The 21,500-nt window shown below is 34.1% G+C and overlaps 1 protein-coding gene across 1 annotated transcript in view; it reads right to left on the bottom strand.

Moving 5' to 3' along the window:
• Positions 1-21,500, bottom strand: part of syne3 (spectrin repeat containing, nuclear envelope family member 3) — a 64,726-nt gene that overhangs the window by 18,181 nt on the left and 25,045 nt on the right. The window contains exons 8-15 of the mRNA NM_001083014.2: positions 19,410-19,584; positions 14,017-14,199; positions 12,072-12,215; positions 11,616-11,750; positions 7,624-7,785; positions 4,517-4,689; positions 3,559-3,647; positions 1,480-1,907 (exon numbers count right to left, since the gene is read on the bottom strand). Coding sequence (NP_001076483.2) covers positions 1,480-1,907; positions 3,559-3,647; positions 4,517-4,689; positions 7,624-7,785; positions 11,616-11,750; positions 12,072-12,215; positions 14,017-14,199; positions 19,410-19,584 — 1,489 coding nt within the window. The remainder of the gene's footprint in view (positions 1-1,479; positions 1,908-3,558; positions 3,648-4,516; positions 4,690-7,623; positions 7,786-11,615; positions 11,751-12,071; positions 12,216-14,016; positions 14,200-19,409; positions 19,585-21,500) is intronic.

The raw sequence follows: 21,500 nt of genomic DNA, 5'->3' as shown, positions 1-21,500 counted from the left end.
TCAGGGCTGGGTGATCTAGCTAAAAAAATTATTTTGATGTTTTTCCAAGTCTTTTGATGAATTTTCACTTCTTTTTTTATGTATTTGGTCTGAAATGACCTTAAAAGTTTTTCTCTTAGTAGTAAATTACAGTACAAATCCAAATTTTAATTTAAAATGATTCGTACATATTTACAAATTTAAAATTTGTCAAATTTACAAATTTAAAATGATTCGTTTTTTTCCTATTTATTTACCATTAAATTAAAATCACAATTTGGTACACTTTGATGACAACTGAGGATGAAATTACACTTAGGTATTCTTTGACATGTCTATAAAAGTTTGTTTTACAGTGCACTAAAATACTGATTGGTGACATACAGTTGAAGTCAGAACTATTAGCCCCTCTTTGAATTTATTTTTCTTTTTTAAATATTTCCCAAATGATGTTTAACGGAGCAAGAAAATTTCACAGTGTGTCTGATAATATTTTTTCTTCTCAAGAAAGTCTTATTTGTTTTATTTCAGCAAGAATAAAAGCAGTTTTAAATTTTTTTAACACTATTTAAAGACAAAATTATTAGTCCCTTTAAGCTATATATTTTTTCGATAGTCTACAGAACAAACCATCGTTATACAATAACTTGCCTAATAAATACCTTAACCTGCCCAGTTAACCTAATTAACCTAGTTAAGCCTTTAAATGTCTTTTTAAGCTGTATAGAAGTGTCTTGAAAAATATCTAGTCAAATATTATTTACTGTCATCATGACAAAGATAAAATAAATCCGTTATTGGAAATGAGCTATTAAAACTATTATGTTTAGAAATGTGTTGAAAAAAATCTGCTCTCTGTTAAACAGAAATTGCGGAAAAAAATAAACAGGGGGGTAATAATTCTGACTTCAACTGCATTAACTACTTATTATTATACTGTATATGCATAGATCCTAAGACTTGTTTTTATTTTACAAAACAAGTACAGAAGATTTGGGTCTACTTCGATCTACCAACAAAATACAGGGTCTACTTTTATTTCTACCTGTAATAAGCTACAGTAACATATTCTTGGGTTGCAAGTCTTTTGATAAGACTCTTTTTTCTGTATTTGGTTTGAAATTAACTTTAAAGTTTTTCTCTTTATAGTATATTACAGTACAAATCCACTTTAAAATAATAATTTTTTCCCTACTTAATTAACATAAAATTAAAACTCCAATTTGTTATTTTGATACACGTCTATAAAAGCGTTTAACAATTTTTATTTTATCAAGAGACGATATTTTAAAAAAATATTGGAAAGTGTTTATTTCTACTATAGACATCAGTGACTACAACATTCTTCAAAATATCCTCTTTTGTGTTCAACACAAGAAAGGTTTGTAAAAAAAACATCTTGAGGTCGAATAAATTTTGAGTAAAGTTTCATTTAAGGGTGAATTATGTCTTTATGCCCGCCCAGTAAAAAAGTCATAAACATATTCTGATCATTCTCACCAGTGTGTCATCATGTCTGATCTGTGATGGCTTCATCCTTTTCTGTGCAACTTCAGGCTCTGTTTCATATCTGCCATGCATGTCCAGTTCATCAATACCAGAACTAGTCATGTGTTCTGTAACCCAATCCCCAGTCCAACCAGCACTCCCGACCAAGTCACCTCCCCCCTTCATCTCCATCTGCATTTTCTTTCTGTTTACAGTACGGTTAACTCCAGACGTGACTGCATCCACCTCATCATCCAAAGACTGGTCGAGGACACTTCTCTCTCTTCTCCAGACTTCTGAATCTCTAGGACTTGGGATGCTTCCGAGGACAATGGCTGGAATTAGATCCTGGTCTGCTTCCGTGCTTCTCTCCAGCTCTTGAAGACCCGTTGATTCTGCTTCATGATGGAATCTCAGAAGCGGATCTGGTCTTTTATCACCTGTGATTAGACATATGTCTATATTAAATACAGTGGGGGAAATAAGTTTTGAACATGTTTTCATGTCATGTTTTTTCCTGGGAATATTTCTAAAGGAGCTGTTGACATGGAATTAAACCAGATTTTGGTAAAAACCCAAACAAAACAAACATAAAAATAAAACAAAACAAATGAGTTATGTGTAATAACAATGGAATGACACAAGGAGAAAGTGCTGAACTACTGAAATGTATTTAATACTCTATATAAAAGGCTTTTTTTTGGTGATGGCAGCTTAAAGATGCCACTCATATGGAGAATGAAGTCACATGAATTGTTCAGATGTGAGTTTTTTACAGACTTCAACAAATTGTAAAAATCTTGATGGTTCTATGGGTCTCGTCTATTAAATTCGATCATTATTTTGTATTCTCTATTGAATTTACATCAGGTGATTGGCTAGGCCATTCTACAGCTTGATTTTCTTTCTCTGAAAGCATTTGAGAGTTTCCTTGGTTGTGTTTTGGATCATTGTCTTGCTGAAATGTCCACTTTGGTTTCATCTTCATCATCCTGCTAATGTAGATGTTGGACTGAAGCAGCTAATATTAATTTACAATGGCGAAGGGCAAGACGAATGTTGCTTTCTAACTACTAAGAGAATTCAGCTGCTGTCTGGGTTATATTGCCTTTCTACAGCTCATCTTCATCATGTATTCAATACTTTTTCCCAGTGTCACTTGATTTTATTACACATAACTTCATTTGTAAACAAATTAGATTTGTTTTCTTAGCATATATGGATTTCTTTGGTTGCAATCAACATTCGGTGAAAATTTTTCGTGCGATTTAAACGTTTAGAAACTAAACTAAAGAGACTAGCGAGCAATTTTGAAGAATTTGATGTTTATCCAATCAAACAGAATGCCCGAGCATACTGCCCATGAGACATTTCAAAAAAGGCTGCGCGAAGTCACTTGCCTTAAAGGAACTTTAGAATAGCAGGAATAATGACGCTGCCTTGATTGCTACATTAAATGAAGCAATGTTGACATTGTACAATCCAAAATTTAAGACCATGTAAAATAGAATGTAAGACTTTTTAATACTTTTTAAAGGCCTTAAATCTCTCTGAATTATTTTATCGATGTTTATTACTTTTCAAGACCCCGCGGACACCTTGTTACAAAAAACAAAACAAATTATCGCTTATGCGAGGTGTTTGTAATGCGGTGTCCATGGGGCTGAGAGTAAATTTGACGTAATTTTCTCCTCTGGCTGCCGTCAACAGTCTCACACTATTTGTCTCCTTGTTCTAAAAGTCTTAATAACAGCATCATGGACTTTTTCTTTTATTATTTCAACAAATAGATTGTAAAAAAAATATTTAATGTACTCTCCCATTCACTGCACTCCACATTTACCCAACTACGACAACTTCCGCTGCTGAGAAACCCAGAAATGTGAAAAGGGTTTATTGTACAGTGTTACCGATTTCACTTTGTAATAAACTTCAAATTGGTTGAAAGATTTGTTTACTCTGAACATGTTGAACCCTGAAAAAACAACCTTTTTTTGCAGCTTAGATCAACACAGTGATAATACTGTATACTCTGATAAAAGCTTTAGGAATTAAAGAACATTTGATACCGCAGATACAGCAGAAGTCTACCTGTGATGAATCCCTCCTCAAAGTCTGAAGATAATCCCTGCTGATGCCCGTCTGCCCATCTGTCCTGGAACTCAGTGGTCTGAAGAAGCCTAACAAGGTATGGCGAAAACAATAAATGTGTTGTCAAAAAATAAATTTAAAACTTTATACCAAATTCAAAAGTTCTTAAATTAAAGGCTCATGCACAGAAATATCTTCTTTGACTTGTGATAATTTTTCATGTAATAGTGTTACTAAACTCCACCCCAACAGAAGCTATGTCACTCTGCCCACAGATTCAGACTGTAGTAATAAATAATGACTGGTCTACACAGAAATGACTGAAGAAAACAAAATGTTGTGTAGTGCAAAGTTTTGGAAAAAACGAATTTGCCTTGTATTCTTTTTGATCTCAATGTTAGGAGTCAAACTATATTTATTTTTAATGAAGTTCCAGAGTGTGTCAGCATGATCTTGATACTTTGTTCACTTCCCAGCAAGCACTTTTTTTGTGTGTTTGTAATAGATGTCTAATCTTTTTAGTCTGTTTAGTCATCAAACAGAAATAACAGAATGACTACAATTGTGAAGTTCATCTGATCTGTCTATTTGATGACTAGTCTATTTATTGACTATAATTGGACATCTATAAGATTTCACTGACAGCCCTTGTTTTAACCAAGATGTCCATGTTTAGATGACCAACAAAAAACTGCTTGGTTTTTACAATGGATTTTTATTTTACTTTTTTTTAGAAAGTCACAGCTTAAACATGTTTGACACAGCTTAAAAAAATCCTTGTAAACACAGCAATGATTTACAGAGCAATCAATCTAAACTCAATGTGAAATATGTCTCTTGGAACGAGATTTGTTCAACGGGTTTGGTAAATGTATATCTTAATTACACTTGAGTCACAGTTTATCTCCACTGAATCCCAACAACAACCTCTGTAAAAGAAATTACTTCATCTCCTAACCTGTACAGATTGAGACTGAGCGTGTGGAGGGACATCCAGGACTCTCGGAGACGTTTGAGGTCTTGCAGAATGTGCACTTTGCCTTCTTCCGAGGTTTTGGCCAGCACAGTATGACCCTGAGCCTCTGTCTGATGAAGCTGAAGTTCCTTCTCTGGAAACTCTCCTAGCGCCCTCTAGAGGACAAACACAGTTATATGCAAGGCAGAATCTCAAATAATGCAATGCACAGGCAAGCATTCCTTTGATTATGTGACATGACAAAAAATATGGCATACTTTTTTCTTCTTTTTTTTTTAAAGCCCTCAGTATAAACTTTATTTATCTCTTAATAAAATAGTGAAAAAAAAATTAATAAAATGATTTAGGACAAAAAGTATACATTAACAATTAACATTTATTTTTACTTGTAACAGTAATTAAAAATTTTTAAAAACTTTTTTAGATGATATCTGCTGTTGACACTGTTTAAAATTAATAATTAAATATGTTTGTCAAGTTTTAAAATAAGAGGGAAAGTCAGAATAAAAAACTTAAGTTGCAATTGCAAATAATAAAAAAGAAATAATAGTACTTTATTTATATGAGACGATTTAACAACAGTCATTGACCATTGGGCTGTACACAAATTGTATGAAAATGATCAGATATGATCAAATAAATAAAACAACATATAATGCATGAAACACATAAAAGAAAAAGAGCAAACTCCAATAACTGAGGTATTAAAAGCCTTTTCAAAAAGCTGAAGCTTAAATTTCCCCTCAAACACGGATTCTGTAGACATTTTTCTAATAGAAAGAGGTAGACTAATCCACAATTTGGAGGCCACAATAGCAAAAGCCCGCACTCTCTTTTTCTTTAACTTTGATCTGGGAACTTTTAAAAATTTTTGACTTGATGACCGTAAACATATATACTCACCGTCCACTTTATTAGGTACACATTACTAGTACCAGGTTGGACCCCATTTTTGCCTTTAGAACTGCCTTAATCCTTCGTGGCGCAGATTCAACAAGGTACTGAAAATATTTCTCAGAGATTTTGGTCCATATTGACATGATAGCATCACACAGTTGCTGTAGATTTGTTTGCTGCACATCCCTAATGTGAATCTCCTGTTCCACCACATCCCAAAGGTGCTCTATTGAAATGAGTTCTGGTGACTGTAGAGGCCGGTGAGTACAGAGAACTGATTGTCATGTTCAAGAAACCAGTCTGAGATAATTCACGCTTTATGACATGGTGTGTTATTCTGCTGAAAGTGGCCATCAGAAGATGGCCTAGAATCAGAAAATTGTAGCCTAGGTTTCCTGTTCTTAGCTGACAGGTGTGGCACAAGCCCGGTGTGGTCTTCTGCTGTTGTAGCCCATCCGCCTCAAGGTTTGACGTGTTGTGTGTTCAGAGATGCTCTTCTGCATACCTCCATTGTAACGAGTGGTTATTCGAGTTACTGTTGCCTTTTTGTCAGCTCCAACCACTCTGGCCATTCTCCTCTGACCTCTGGCATCAACAAGGCATTTGTGCCCACAGAACTGTCGTTTACTAGATATTTTCTCTTTTTTGGACCATTCTCTATAAACCCTAGTGATGGTTCTACATGAAAATTCAAGTAGATCAGCAGTTTCTGAAATACTCAGACCAGCACATCTGGCACCAACATCTATGCCATGTTCAAAGTCACTTAAATCACCCTTTTTCCTCATTCTGATGGTCGGTTTCAACTGCAGCAGATTGTCTTGACATTAGCCCCTTTCACACATACAGACCTTTCCGGAAAATTGCCGGCAATTTTCCGGAAAGGTTGTATGTGTGAACAGGTCCTTTTTGAAAATACCGGTAAACTCGTTCTGGCTATTTTCCGGAAAGAGAAGTTGTAACATTACCGGCAATTTGCCGGAATGCTGCGCTGTGTGAATGCAGAAGGAAGATTACCGTAATAAGCGCGTGCACGTCTAGAACGTGCTGACGTGAGACGTCTGCTTTAGTTAATCACAACAGTCAGACGCATTTACGTCCGCGCGGTTTGTGAGGATAAAAGCCTTTGAATATTTTTCCAGACACATTTAGCTGCTAGAAGTTAGTCCGATCACGTTTATATGTTCTTCTTAATGCCAACTGTGTAAATAATCATCGATGAGATGCTTATGATAAGCCGTTGTTTGTTTACCTTCAAGCTTTGCGTGTGCTTGTGAAACAGCCAGTTAGCGCCTGCACACGCACATATTATGAACATCTCGACATGCGAAAGTGATCCTGCGAAAGTTGTTCACAATATTGATCATCCACAGAGTTTTTAATTTAGTCAAATGTTTGCAAACACAAGCGCAGCCGTTTAAAGCTCATTTGTGGTGAATGATGTCAGAATTTACCGGTATTTTGGAATGGATGTGTGAATGCTCTTTTCCGGAAAATTTCTGTAACGTCCTCGCCTGTGTGAACAGCGCTTTTTTCAATATACCGGTAAAGTCTTTCCGGAAATTTTCCAGATATTTACCGGTATCACTGTGTGAAAGGGGCTTATGTCTACTTGCCTAAATGCAGAGTTGCTGCAATGTGATTGGCCATTTTAAAATTTGCGTTAACAAGCAGTTGGAAGGGTGTACCTAATAAAGTGACCAGTTAGTGTTTATAAACTTAATAATGACTTGGTCCTTAAAAAAATGACACAATAGAAACCCAGAAAGATGGAACTCTTTAAATCCTAAATAAATTACATATCTGAAATATTCCTTTGGATATGTTTTACTTGGGTAAAGACGATATAAAATTTGTTTAAGGATTAACTCTTGCCTGTTTAAGGATTAAAGTAGAAATTTAATTAGATCAAATTGAAAAAGGGATTTAAGCTAGAAGGTTTGATCAAGGCGATCATGGTCATTTTTACTTTTAAAGCTTTTTAAAGTGTTGAACTTGATTTGGAATGCTATGCTTTATAACAAAACGCCTTTTCGTACATGTTTAGCTTTATAAATCAATAATAGATCAACATTATTCTATAATTAAGAAACCCATACTATGATACCGCAGTGATCCTTCACAGATTGTATAAAACTTTGAGAAGGTTTTTTAGTTCATGTATTTTATCATTGACATTATATGTTCAGTACCTCAGCCTCATGCTGGCGGTTGTCAATGCTCCATTCTCCCTCTGATCCACGAAACGAATCCAACTTCTGCTTCATGATCATTAACCACTTCTCCATGTTCAGAATGTTTTCATGAAAGCTCTCATGCTCTCCGATGTTCTCCTCGCTTTCGTTCACCTTCATCTGGTAGGAACAAAACCACATGGATCTAAACAAACATGAAGTTTATAACAAGCCTAAAAAACAGCCGTGAGAAGCTGCAATAGTTTTTTTTTGGCATCTCTTTCGAAAAAATTGGGAAAATAATAAAATAAAAATCTTCGGGGCAAAAGTGTGCATTAAAAGTGAAGCGAGGAGGTTTGATCAAGGCCTTCATAGTCATCTTCTTCATCACTATCATGATCCAACACACAGCAGGAGGTATGGAAACCAGGGTGTGATCTCAGCGGTTTCCACAGATCTTCAGGGTTAAATCAGAATCACTTGTGAAGTTAGGCATTTTTGAAGAGGCTAGGCAAAAGATATGCAGCCTCCCCTCATTATTAGGCATTTCACATATCTGTCAATTAGCAATGCAAAAAAGTATTAGAAATATAAAGAATAAGCACAACAAAAAAGAAAATGAATTGGCTTTATAAAAACTTCTTTTTGCAATCGCACTTTTACTTACAGTATGAACACTCCTAACTTACAAGCTGAAGTTGTAGCAATTACTGTAATAAGTCTTTCTCCAGGCTGTGTGTTATTTTTATAGACGTCTCTGAGCTCATGTAATAGTTATCAAAATCACATTCTTACAATTTTCTTTTTCAACTGTAGAGGTGATGAATGAATCCACTGATGACAGATGGATACTATGATAGATTAATATCTGTTATTGGATCGAGTCTGAGAAGAATGATTTGAAATCTAAAACAAGTGCATCTTATTCTCCACTAAAACTATTTTAAAGCACAAATTAAATCAAAGCAGGTGATTTTGTTGTGGTGCACAATTCATCGGTGCGTGTAATTAACAAAAATAAAATAGTTTGCCCTTATAATCTTTAATTGAAATCTGAAAACGAACTTCCTGTTTGTTTTCAGTTAGGTGTCTTGATAATGCTGGAAAAAAACAGCTGTTGACTTCCATAGTGTTTTATGTTCCTAATATGGATGCAAATGGCAGATTTTTTGCTGATTTTTTCAGAATATCTTGTTTTGTGAATAGTTTAGAACCATGTGAATGTGAGCAAGATTATGAGAAATGTTTATTTCCTCATGATCCCCCTCCCTTACATTGGACAATGCTTAAAGGTGGAGTAAGTGATTGTCTTCATTTTGTGTTGTGCTGGTTGAACGTTTCTTCACATTACAATAGTAATGATTAAAGTAAATGACCTAAATCTATTTTTTTTTATTCAGGGTAAGGTATAAAACTAAAAAATGTTCATCCAATTAAATATTGTCGGGCTGATAATTGCCATAATTCTGATAAGTAGCCCAAACTATCTTGCACGCTGGAGGAATGATAACACCATGGCTGAAGTCTTCTTTTAGACAGGTAATGTTCTGTTTTAAAACTCTTTTAGTCATGCAAAGCTGATGTAGATTTTGTTGTGTTATGAATGGGTTATATGCACAGAAGTGTTGTTTAGCCACTGAAATCTTGTGGTGAAAGATCGATTTAATTATTTTCAGGTTCGTAAGGGTCCTTTTACAGCATCGATAATGTAGATTTTTATTTAATTTAACATCAAGAAAAACGCTATTCCGCCTAGCCTGCTTTACTAAGGCAAAGTTGGTTTTAAATTGGTTTATTTTTGAACAATGACAACCTGAATATTCGTTCTGAAATAGCATGTAAGTGTCGCTAAGTAATAAATGTAATTCCTGCTTCCCGCTAGTCAATCACTAAGCATACAGTAGATGCTTTAGGAAAAAGGGTGTGAGAGATTGAAACCAGCAACCAGCGCGATCCTCTGGCGATCCGGGGACTGTACCAAAAAGCTGAGGACTGGGAGTTTTCCAGGAGACAGAACAAAACAAGAGATGGGTGTGAAATACGGGAGACATCTGGGAAGAGTGTTGGCAGGTATGATTCTGACTAAAAACATGCTAAATATAATACAGTTTTTCATTTGATTTGAAGTATTATAAGGTACTATAAAGTTTTCTAACTGGTGAATGAGGGGGGTCGCCTGGGGATCTCCAAAAATCTATTTATTTTTATTAAACCATAAGAATGACCATATTTTATCTATAACCTACTGAAAAGAAAAAAATTGTCGTTATATTTAAGAATTACTACTGTATATAGTTACTATGTTAGATTATAACTACTAGTTGTTTTGGATTGCGATCACTGGGGTAATTGCATTATATTAAAGACACAGTAATAGCATCAGATGCAGCAGATTGATTTTAAAATACCAGATTAAGCTTTCTGGCACATTTACAGCGCTGACATATATTTTAAAAAAATTCTACAAAGAATAGACTTGGGTCTATTGGTGTGTGTGCGCCATTGCATACAAGGTTTCTGTATTTATAACCACTTCAGAAGATATTGAGGGTCGCAAGTCACTGGCATTGTTGTTTTGGGGGTCGCGGGCTGAAAAGTTTGGGAACCCCTGATCTAGTGGGTCTATGTCATCTTTAATGTGTGCGTTGGTGATTTCAGAAGGCATGGCTTTGGATGTTAGGGGAGGGATTGTGTTTTCAAAGCTGTTATGCTAACGGATAGAACTTTGGCAGATCACCTACTGCACCTTTAACTGCACCTTAATTGCACATTTCAGTCAGTTGACATGGTCTTGTTGGTTTTTTAATAGTAAGATAAATATCCTGATATGGAAAGTTTTATGGTGTTTACTTAAAAGCAAAAAATCCCACAATTTACATATAGTCGCAAAGTGGATATTACAGGACATGTGAGTGTGTTGAATGCAAAAGGTATAAAAATGTGTGACATTATTCTTTTATGCAAATGGGATGATTGGGGTTAAATAATCCATCACACTTAGGAGTTAAAGTAATACGTTTCATCTGAGAACAGCGCAAATAGTGCGGTGAAAATCGTTTTTTGAAAGAGAAATAAACTTCAAGTTTAGCTGATTTCCCCTTGTCGAAGGGGTACAGAGCAGTGAACACTATGTAGGAAGTATGTCGATCTGAACCCAAATCCTTCTTGGAGCACTCTTCCAATGTGCTGGTTATCTAAATCAGGACATGTTAAAACAGCACAGACCTGCAAAATATGCAGATGGGTGGTATGACAGGACCAGGTATCCGCCGAGGTGGTTATAAATATACAAACACAAAACAGCGCACAAACAGCAATAGGCCTAAGTCTAACCTTTGTTTAATTTTGGAGAAGACCACTTGCTGATCATCCGCCATGTTCATTCGTGGCCTGTTTTCAATTTTATTGGATGCGAGTGTCGTAAAGGTGTCAGAAAGATCTATGAAATCAATCTGCTGCATCTCACTATTGCAGTGTCTTTAATCTAATGTAATAAGACCCCAGGGGTTGCAATCCAATGGGAATAAAATGTGTTGTTTTATAACTATTAAATACTATATTTATCTTCTGTAGCATAATGACAAAATACGCTCATACTAGTAGTTTCATAAAATTAATTTGATTTTTGGGCAACACAGTGGCGCAGTAGGTAGTGCTGTCACCTCACAGCAAGAAGGTCGCTGGTTCGAGCTTTGGCTGGGTCAACTGGCGTTTCTGTGTGGAGTTTGCATGTCCTCCCAGCTTATAAATCTGGAGGGCTAATAACTTCAACTTTCACTTGCATTGAAAACTAGCAAATGACTTCTTAAAAAGTAGATGACAGAAAACAAAACTACTTTATTGCAGTCTGCTACCAATGTACAGAAATGTACAGCACAAACACACTTCAAATGATCTCCAGACATTAAAAAAGTACATTAGAGTTACTAATCAATGCCTTTTTCCAGGGGGGTGAAAACGTACAACCACAGCTGAGAAACTTAAACAACCTCAAGCGGAACCAATCTTACCCGAAGCGCCTTATAAAGCAGTCTCCAGTCAGCATACAGACGCTCAAACTTGGTCCTGTTTGTAGGGTTGGATGACACCAGCGTCTCCAGAGCTATGATATGGGCTTCGCACTCCTCCAAGTCCTTTCTAATGACCTGCAGAGAGATGCAAACTCATTTTACATGCAGACAGCCACCAGCGAGTCCCACCTGGACAAGCCCCTCTGATCAACCAGCGCAAACACATTGAGCTCAGCGTGACTTAACTCCTAGCTGCTTAAATTATTCACATGACTCTTTTTAGTGTGTGCCGAAAAGACGATCTAATCAAAAGTCACTGTATGTCTATAGCGTACCACATGCCGAGATTAAAACCAAAACAGCTGTTTAAAAAGAAATTCAAAAAGCTGTGTGCAAAAGCTTGAGGTTTTTGAAGTGAGAAACAGCTACGCGCCTCTGTTTTCTCTGATTTCTTACCCGAAGCTGGTCGGCCTGGCTCTTCTTGGCTAGAATGTCTGGTTGGAGTCCATCTGTGGAGACGAACTGGTCTTTTATGGAGGATAGTTTTGTGTGTATGGAGTCGTAAGCGTTGGAAAAGTCCTTTGTTTTAGATATTAAACCCTAAGGGAAAAATATGAGCACATGGTTTGAAGACAGCATTTAGACTTGAAGTCAGAATTATTTGCCCTGCTGATTTATTAGTCCCCCTCTATATTTTTTTTTGCCCCAATTTCTGTTTAACGAAAAGAAGATTTTTTCAAAACATTTCTAAACATAATAGTTTTAATAACTCATTTTTAATAACTGATTTCTTTTTTTCTTTGCCATGATGACAGTACATAATATTTTACTAGAGACTTTGCAAGACGCTAGTATTCAAATAGCATTAAAATACAATTTAAAGGCTTATTTAGGTTAATTAGGCTGGGTTATTAGGCAAGTTATTGTATAACAGTAGTTTGTTCTGCAGGCAGTCGAAAAAATATAGCTTAAGTAGGCTAATAATATTGACCTTAAAATAGTTTTTAAAAAATCTAAATCTGCCTTAATTCTTGCCGAAATAAAGCAAATAAGACTTTATCCAGAAAAATATCAAAGAAAATACTATGAAAAATTACTTGCTCTGTTAAACATGATTTGGTAAACATTTGCAAAAGAAAATAAATAAATAAATAAAATAAAATAAATAAAAAAAATCACAGGAGGGCATATAATTTTGACTTCAACTGTATAAGCTTTTAACATGATCATTCACAGATTCAGATCAGTGGGCATAAAAGAATTAATTTATAAAATAAGAAATACAATAAAATTAAAATTTTGGTTAAGAAAGTATCGAAAAATCATTAAACACAATATTCAAAGTGATGGTAGTTTAGGAGAGGCAGGGATATCAACAATTATGAACAGACTGCATTTTAAAAAGTAGAAAAACAACAAAACTATTTTATCTTCGTTTTTGCAGACATTTATGCAAACAAACCGGGATTCTCTTTTTTAACCAATGTGATAAGAATGGACTTGGAAAATATTCTGTTGTGTAAAATAAAAATAAAATAAAAGCTTTTTTTGTTTTGTTTTTTAAAAAACGTGATAAACACTGGCAAGTAAATCACTTGCAATGATACATTTAATGATACATTAATAATTAAGTGGTTAAAATACTAAAAAGGTAGGTAAATTAGGTAAAAAAAAAGATATTTATCACAAAATAAATAAAATTAAAATACAGTTTTTACAAATTGAGCACTTTTTAAAGCTAATTTAAGGTTTTTGATAGTTTTACAATGATATAATAATATAAATGAAAAATAAAATAAAAATAAAACAGAATAAAATAAAACAAAACAAAAATAAAATAAAACTAAATAAAGTAAAACTAAAAAATAAAACCAATAGGATAAAATAAAGTAAAATGAAACAAAAAAACAAAAAAAAACAAAAATAAAATAAAAATAAAATAAAACAAAATAGAATAGAATAAAATAAAACTAAAAATAAAACGAAATAGAATAAAATAAAATAACAATTGTTCTTATAAAAATAAAACAAAACAGAATAAAAGAAAACAAAATAAAATAAACAAAACAAAATAAAACTAAATAGAACAAAATAAAACAAAACAAAATAAATTTAAATAGAATAAAACAAAATAACACAAAATAACAACAAAAAAAAAAAAAAAAAAAAGGGCTATCAATTACAGACTATGTTGATTTTATTAGCCACACATCTTAACCATCTCCACACTTCTCTTTTTTTCCAGCTGGACAAGACAAGCTCTGATCAAAATGATAATTTTTTTTTTGTTATGCACGACTATGCAAGACTCTACATGCTGCATGTCTAACAGCAGGTGTAAAGTCTGTTACTGTATCGCAGGCATTTACGGTCAGATTGCGAGCGGAGGCTGTTGGTGTACCTGCAGGCGGTTCTTGCGCTGCTGGAGCTGGCTGTGGAGTAACTCTCTCTTCCTCATATCCCCGCTGAGCTCCCCCAACAGATCTTCAGCTTTCTCCTGGCCAAAAACTGCGCTGAGCAGATCACTCTTCACCTGGAGCAAACTCAAGCGCTCCTGGAGCTGCACGCTGTTTTTAAGCAACTTCTACAAAAGAACAAAAACAAAACAGAAGAAGGAGCACACACGATCACTTCAAAGCCAACAAAGCACTAACACAGAATTAAACCGTCGAGATGAAGCGCTACAAATGCTTAAAACACAATATAATCACATCCACAAAATAAACAGGATCCGTAACCTTTATTTTCTAAGAAACAAAGTGGAAATCAAATGTCAAAAATACAGAATGTTAGAACATCAAACAACAGTCAAGAGTTAAAAAGCTGATCTTTAGTACAGTTCAGATCTCTGCATGACGGCGCAACAAAAGCCTGATATAAGAGCGATTCACTGGAAGCCAGAAATATTGAACAAAAACTCAGAAAGCCTCAATAAAATGGGCTGAAAACGATAAATAAGTTCTACGTTGTTTTGCACCATAAGCTATCATTTTTCAGCAGAATTGTTTATGAATAAAGAGTTACATCGAGTTACATAACTATAGAGTTTAGGGCTGTTGTTGCAAAAAACTTAATAAATTTGTTGTTAAATATTTATATTTAATGAATTATTTAATGCATTTCACAGGTTTTGGCAAAGGCCAGACAGAAAAAACAGTCCTGGGTTAGTAAAATTCGCTCTGAATAATTTAATTCACATCCAAGTCTTTAATTAATGATGCAACCTGAAAGTCTGGTCACTAATTATTTTGGTACATTAAAATTTTTTTATTATTAGGGATGCTCCGATCTAATTTTTTTTGCAGTCTATCCTGAGTACCAACTCCTTTTCATGGTGATCAGCCGATACCAAGTACAAATTTTAATTCTTTAAGCTTAATGCATAAAGCACATTTTCACTCTAAGTATGAACCCTAAGCTGAGATCCTCCTTTACCTCAACGAGTATAAATGAAAGATGTTGCATATAATTCCTTAAACATGTCTTATATAACCATTTAGTGCGGAAATGTGATGAGCAGAAGCAGCTTATAGAAAATAATAGATAAAATTTGGTAAAAATTGGTAAGAAAAATCACTAACAAAGCAATTTGGAAATGTCTTAAGTCTCATTGAAGTTTGGAGCGCATATTTGATGCATAAGAAGTTAAAATGCACACCTTTAAATCCATTACTTCTTTCATAAAAGGAAATAGGCCTATAAACTGCTTTTATTTTAACGTTTATAATAAAAGTGTATGATTATAAGTTATATTATTAAATATTAAAATAAAAATGTATATTTGTTATTTCCCTAATTCTTCCAGACAGGTTTTAATGAACCTGGAATATTGGTAAAACAAAGAAATTTCAGTTCTTATATGTAAAATGATTTTAGTTGTTATATATCCTCTGCTTGTAAAAGTAAACAAACACTTGCGAAAGGTTAAAGAGATCGGCCAGATTAGCGAATACCGATCGAGTCATAAAATGTGAATATGGGTTGATACCGATCCCTGGCTGATCGATCGGAACATACCCAATTATTATTACTTTTAAACTGATTAATTTACAACAGGGGTCTCAAACTCGCGGCCCGCGGGCCATTTGCGGCCCTCAGTGCAATATTTTGTGGCCCGCGCCGACCGCTGATTCTAGATCCGTACACAGCGGTCACTGGCCTTTGTTTACACGGTGGGCAGGGATGCCGGTGACGTCACCACGCACCCCGCCCCTTTGTTAGACGCTGTGACGGGCAGGAAGTGTTAGGAGGGAACTCGCGCCGGCCAGAACCAAGGTAAGCTGTTCCCGCCCCTGCCTGCCACTTAGCTACCTATCTGCAGCCTGCCACCTACCTAGCTACAGCCTGCATCTTATATATATTATAGGTAGATACAGACTGGTACAGACTGATGTGACTGGAGTGGGGTTCAAGCGGACCATGTGCCTTTTTGGGAGCACATATTTGTGTGAGAAGTTATTCTCCACCTTGAACTTCAGTAAGTCAAAGTACAGGTCTAGACTTAATAATGATCATCTTCAAGCCAGACTGAGGGTCTCAACTGCTTCCGCTCTAAAGCCAGATGTGGTTCAGATTTGTGAGAAGAAGCGCTGTCAAGTCTCTGGCAGCAAGAAGTAGGCAAAAGATGCCATGTTCAGAAGAACTGTTCATAATCTTCACTCAATGTTCTATTAATGTTCAGGAAACTTCATGTTCAGAAGAAATAATTAAAACTGTTAATAATGACATTTGAGGACTTTTTTTTGTGTGAAATCCCTTATGAAATCCCTTGTGAAATCCCTTGTGAAATCCCAGCCTCACCCAGACTTTGCCTCCTGCGGCCCCCAGGTAAATTGAGTTTGAGACCCCTGATTTACAACATACACCAACATTCAACAGTTTGAGGTCAGTAAAATTTGTCAACCCTTTGTAAAAACCTCCATTTTCCTGTTATTTCATCATAAATACATGTAGTGAATAAACTACATTTTGTGAAATATTACAAGTTTAAAAAAAAAAAAAAAGAGCTGTTTTTTTTTATTTCCTTGATGGCGAAGCTGAATTCTAACCAGCCTTCAGTTCCACAATTACTTTAATATTTTGACCTGATGCTCAAAAAAGTTAAGTGACTGTTTATTTATTAAATTAATGCACATTTGCTGATTAAGTATTTATTAATTAAGAAAAAAAAACACAGAAATGTCGAACTGTTCAAAAAAAAAAAAAAAAAAAAAAAGATTTGTTCCAAAACGACTAATTTCTGATTAGACTTTCAGGATGTTTAACACATTGAATTGCTTTGAACGTAAAATTTGAGAATTATCTGGAGCCAGTGCTATTTTTTTCCTTTCTAGTCAATTCGCTGTTAAATATGTACACATAATATTATTAATTAAAAAGATCAAGGTGTTCAAGGGCTGCACAAAAACCTGATATGAAAACGATTTAAATAAGAGTATCACTCAAATTTGTGAATTCACTAAATAACAGACATGGTTTGGTCTAAATTATAGCTATCATTTTTTCAGCAGGTTTGTTTATGATTAAATAGAGTTACTTCCAGTTGCATAGAGTTTAGAGCAGATATTAGTGCAAAATAATGAATCTGTTGTTAAATATGTATTCATATTCATATAATTCACAATTTAATGTATTTTACATGTTTTGTAAAAGCCCAGACTAAAAGAAAAAAAAAAGTAAAAAACTTGTTGAGTCCTGGGGTTAATATTTGCACTGAATTATTTAATTTACATCCAAATCTTTAAGTTATGGTGCAACCTGAAAGTCTGGTCACTAATTATTTTGGTACATTACCATTTTATTATTATTATGAAAATTTTAAAAATACACCAACATTCAACAGATTGAGGTCAGTAAGATATGTCAACCCTTTGTAAAAGCCTCCATTTTCCTCTTATTTCATTATAAATACAGTTAAGAAACTACATTTTGAGAAACATTATTAGACATTTTAAAAACAGCTCTATATATATATATATATATATATATATATATATATATATATATATATATATATATATATATATATATATATATATATATATATATATATAATAAACTTTAATTGATCTCCGTGATGGCAAAGCTGAATTCTCACCAGGCTTGTCTTGCACAACATTGTGATTTCATTGGATAACAGACATGGTTTAGTCTAAATTTGAAGAATGACTAACAAAAACTCTGAAATCCTTAATAAAATGGGCTGAAAAGGATAAATAAGTTCTACATTGTTTTGCACTGTTAGCTATCATTTTTTCAGCAGGTTTGATTATGATTAAATCGAGTTACAATGAGTTGCATAACTATACAGTTTAGAGCTGTTATTGCAAAATAATGAATTTGTGGTTAAAAATTTATTTATTTTGGAAGAGGCCAGACTAGCAGAAAAAAACAACTTGTTGAGTCCTGGGGTTAATATTCACTCTGAATTATTTAATTATGAATTATTTTACATCCAAATCTTTAGGTAATGATGCAACCTGAAGGTCTGGTCACAAATTATTTTGGTACATTATATTTTTTTAATTATTATTATGAAAATTATAACACACACCAACATTCAACAGATTGAGGTCAGTAAGAATTGTTAACCCTTTGTAAAAGCCTCCATTTTCATCATAAACACAGTAAAAAAAAAACTATATTTTGTGAAATAATATTAGGAATTTTAAAAACAGCTACTTATAGCTCCTATATTTTAAACTTTAATTGATCTCTGTGAAGGCAAAGCTGAATTCTCACCAGGTGCCACAATTACTTTAATATTTTGATCTGATGCTCAAGAAAGTGACTGTTTTCTTATTAAACCAATGCTCACTTGCTGATAAGAACTATTAATTTATTAGAAAACAAAAAACACTAAAATGTAGAACTGTGAGGAAAAAAATATTGACTTGTACCAAAATAATTTCTGATTAGACTTTCAGGATGTTTCACGCATTCAATTGCTTTGAATATAAACCTTGATAATTATTTGGAGCGAGTGCTATTTTTTCCTTGCTAGACAATTCCCTTTTAATATGCAAAACACAAAAAATATTAATAATAATTAAAAAGATTCCAGGGTGAAAGAAGCAATTTAAACAAGAGTATCACACAACATTGTAAATTTACTGGATAACAGAAATGGTTTGGTCAAAATTGCAAGAACATCAAACAAAAACTTTGAAAGCCTCAATAAAATTGGCTGAAAAGGATAGTTATGCACTGTTTTGCACTGAAAGCTATGATTAATCAGCCAGTTTGTTTATGAATAAATTAGTGCTGGGTAAATCCAAAACACTAGTTTGCTTTGACATAATATAAGTGTGCGTACTGTGTATATTTATTGTGCATAAATAAATACACACATGCATGCATATATTTGAGAAAACCTTTATTTATATTTAGATATAAAATATATACATATTCATTATACTAATTATAAATACATTTAAATATCTATTAAACAAAATTGTTTTGTATAGTTTTGTTTCTATGAATGTGTGTGAATCACATGTACGAAATACATTGTGTCATTATTATGTCAAAACAAACTTTTATATTGCATGTGATTAAGCTTTGCCCAGCACTAGAATAAATACAATACATTCCAAATCTGCAAAATAAAAACAATAATGGAAAAAGATAAGATTTTTCGACTTTGAATGCATCCTTGCTAAATAAAAGTATTAATTTCTTAAGAAAAACATCTTACCGATTCCAAACTTTTAAATGTTGGAGTATCTGGAAGAACAAATTCTTCCACCATCACCATGCAAAAAAAACAAAACCTCTTCATTGTAAATCATTTACCTCTATATTCTGAACGAGCAGGGCGATATGGGAGAATTCAGTGACGTCGGAGGAGGCCTCGAGCACCTGAGAGACCAACTGACTCCACTGGCTGAAGCCATGCAGTGGATCCTGCAGTATCTGCCGGAGCGCCGTCTCGCTCTCAGAGGACAGCCGGAAGGATCTGCCTTTCACACTGCCACAGGAAAACACAAAACAAGTCTACAGTAGCAGCTCACAGCGCTTCAACAGATGGCTGCCAGACAACAAATGAATAAATAAATGCGCTAAACCCTGTGTGTAATGCACTAATTGTTTGAAGTGCTTACATTAGCACTCTTTGAGGGCTGGATACACATTGTTTACGGCTGACTAGACTGGCATGAGTGACATCACGCTGACAGAAACACAATGAAGATGGAAAGCAGAGTGTTGTTGTTATTATTAGTGTTTACAAGAAATACTGGAATTTGTATATTTGATATGATAACAAAAACATATTGATTCGCCATACCATTTTTAAAACCATTAGGAAATATTGACAAAGCATTAAAGAGCTAGTTGACCCAAAACTGAAAATTAGGTCATCATACCCTCACGCTTCTTGTCACAAAACTGTTTAAGTTTCTTTCTTCTGTTGAACACAAAATAAGTTATTTTGAAATATTTTTGGAAACAATGGGTACAGGTTTCCAACATTCTCGAAAGTATCTTCTTTTGGGCTCACACTTGAGAGGGTGAGTAAATAGTGAGAAATTTTCATTTTGGGTGAACTAGGCCTTTAATTTAAGTTACTCCAATTACATGGAAAAGTTACACTAATTAATCCTCCCAGACGAGTGGCAAGCAGAGGACTACATTTTGACAAATATTGCAGCTTTTGGACAACATAATGTACTTTTGAGGCTTTTTAAGATGAGAATGTAGTTGTTTTGTAGCACAGCAAAGATGGTTGACGTTGTCTATTCACAAGATGGCGACAGAGACCGCATAATAAGCCCTTAGCGAAAGAAAAATTCAGCGTAAATATACAAACTACAGCTGATTAAATCATTATAAATCTGGTCAGTGGCGGATTTAGGCATGGGCAATATGGGTGATCGTCCAGGTCTTGCAGGGGGCGGCACAGGGAGACGGTGGAAAAAAAAACATGCCGAAGTAAAAATCAACATTGCCCCAGTAAAACTTTAAGATATGATTTAGTTCATGAAGTGTATTAATTTTGTGTGGCAATCCCAGAATAAAGATGTTAGGGACCATTCACATTTGGCGTCTTTTATATGCGGAAGTTTGTTACTCCGAAACCACACTGATGAAAGCAAACTGATGCACGCATGCAAAAAACATTCCAGCGCACCTCACAACACACTGCTCCTACTCCCGGTTTTTGCGTGCACGCCCATTAAATAGGTGCCGCTCATGCGTTATGAAACCGGAGTAACAGCCTTTTAAGCAGAGGTGTGCAAGTCAACAAAACTTATGCAAGTCGACAAAACTAAAGTTTGTATAATATGATGATAATCTTATCTTGACTAAGCATGGCTATCAAGCAGAAAGGAGGTATAAAGAATCAGGGGGGAATAATTAATAACAAAAATTCTCTGCCTTGAGTCGAGTCAAAGATATCAGATTCTATAAAACTTTTTTTCTGTATTCTATCGAATTATCATAGCCTAATTAATATTCATGCAAAAGACTTCTTAGGTGATCTTAGCATATCACTCCAGTTATGTCTTTACATTGTTTTCCAGGTAGATTTAAGACTAATTTTGGTTATTTGTATAGAATAATAATTGTATAATATTAATATTAATAACAATAATCATTTTATTTATTTATAATAAATATGAATAAATGTGTGTGTGTATATATATATATATATATATATATATATATATATATATATATATATATATATATTTTTTTTTTTTTAAATACATATATGTATTTTTATATTTATAATAAATATTTCAAATAAATTCACAACACACAACAGTTTCTTAATAAACAAGCACTATACAAAACAACATACAAATAACAACAATACAGATAAAAGATCAAACAAAGAGTGTTCAATTTTGTCAAATGACAAATATTCTACAGTTCTTCCAG

Source organism: Danio rerio, chromosome 17, assembly GCF_049306965.1.
Source record: "Danio rerio strain Tuebingen ecotype United States chromosome 17, GRCz12tu, whole genome shotgun sequence".
Lineage (NCBI taxonomy): Eukaryota > Metazoa > Chordata > Actinopteri > Cypriniformes > Danionidae > Danio > Danio rerio.
The sequence above is the reverse complement of the archived record's forward strand: the minus strand, read 5'-3'. Positions and strand labels throughout refer to the sequence as shown.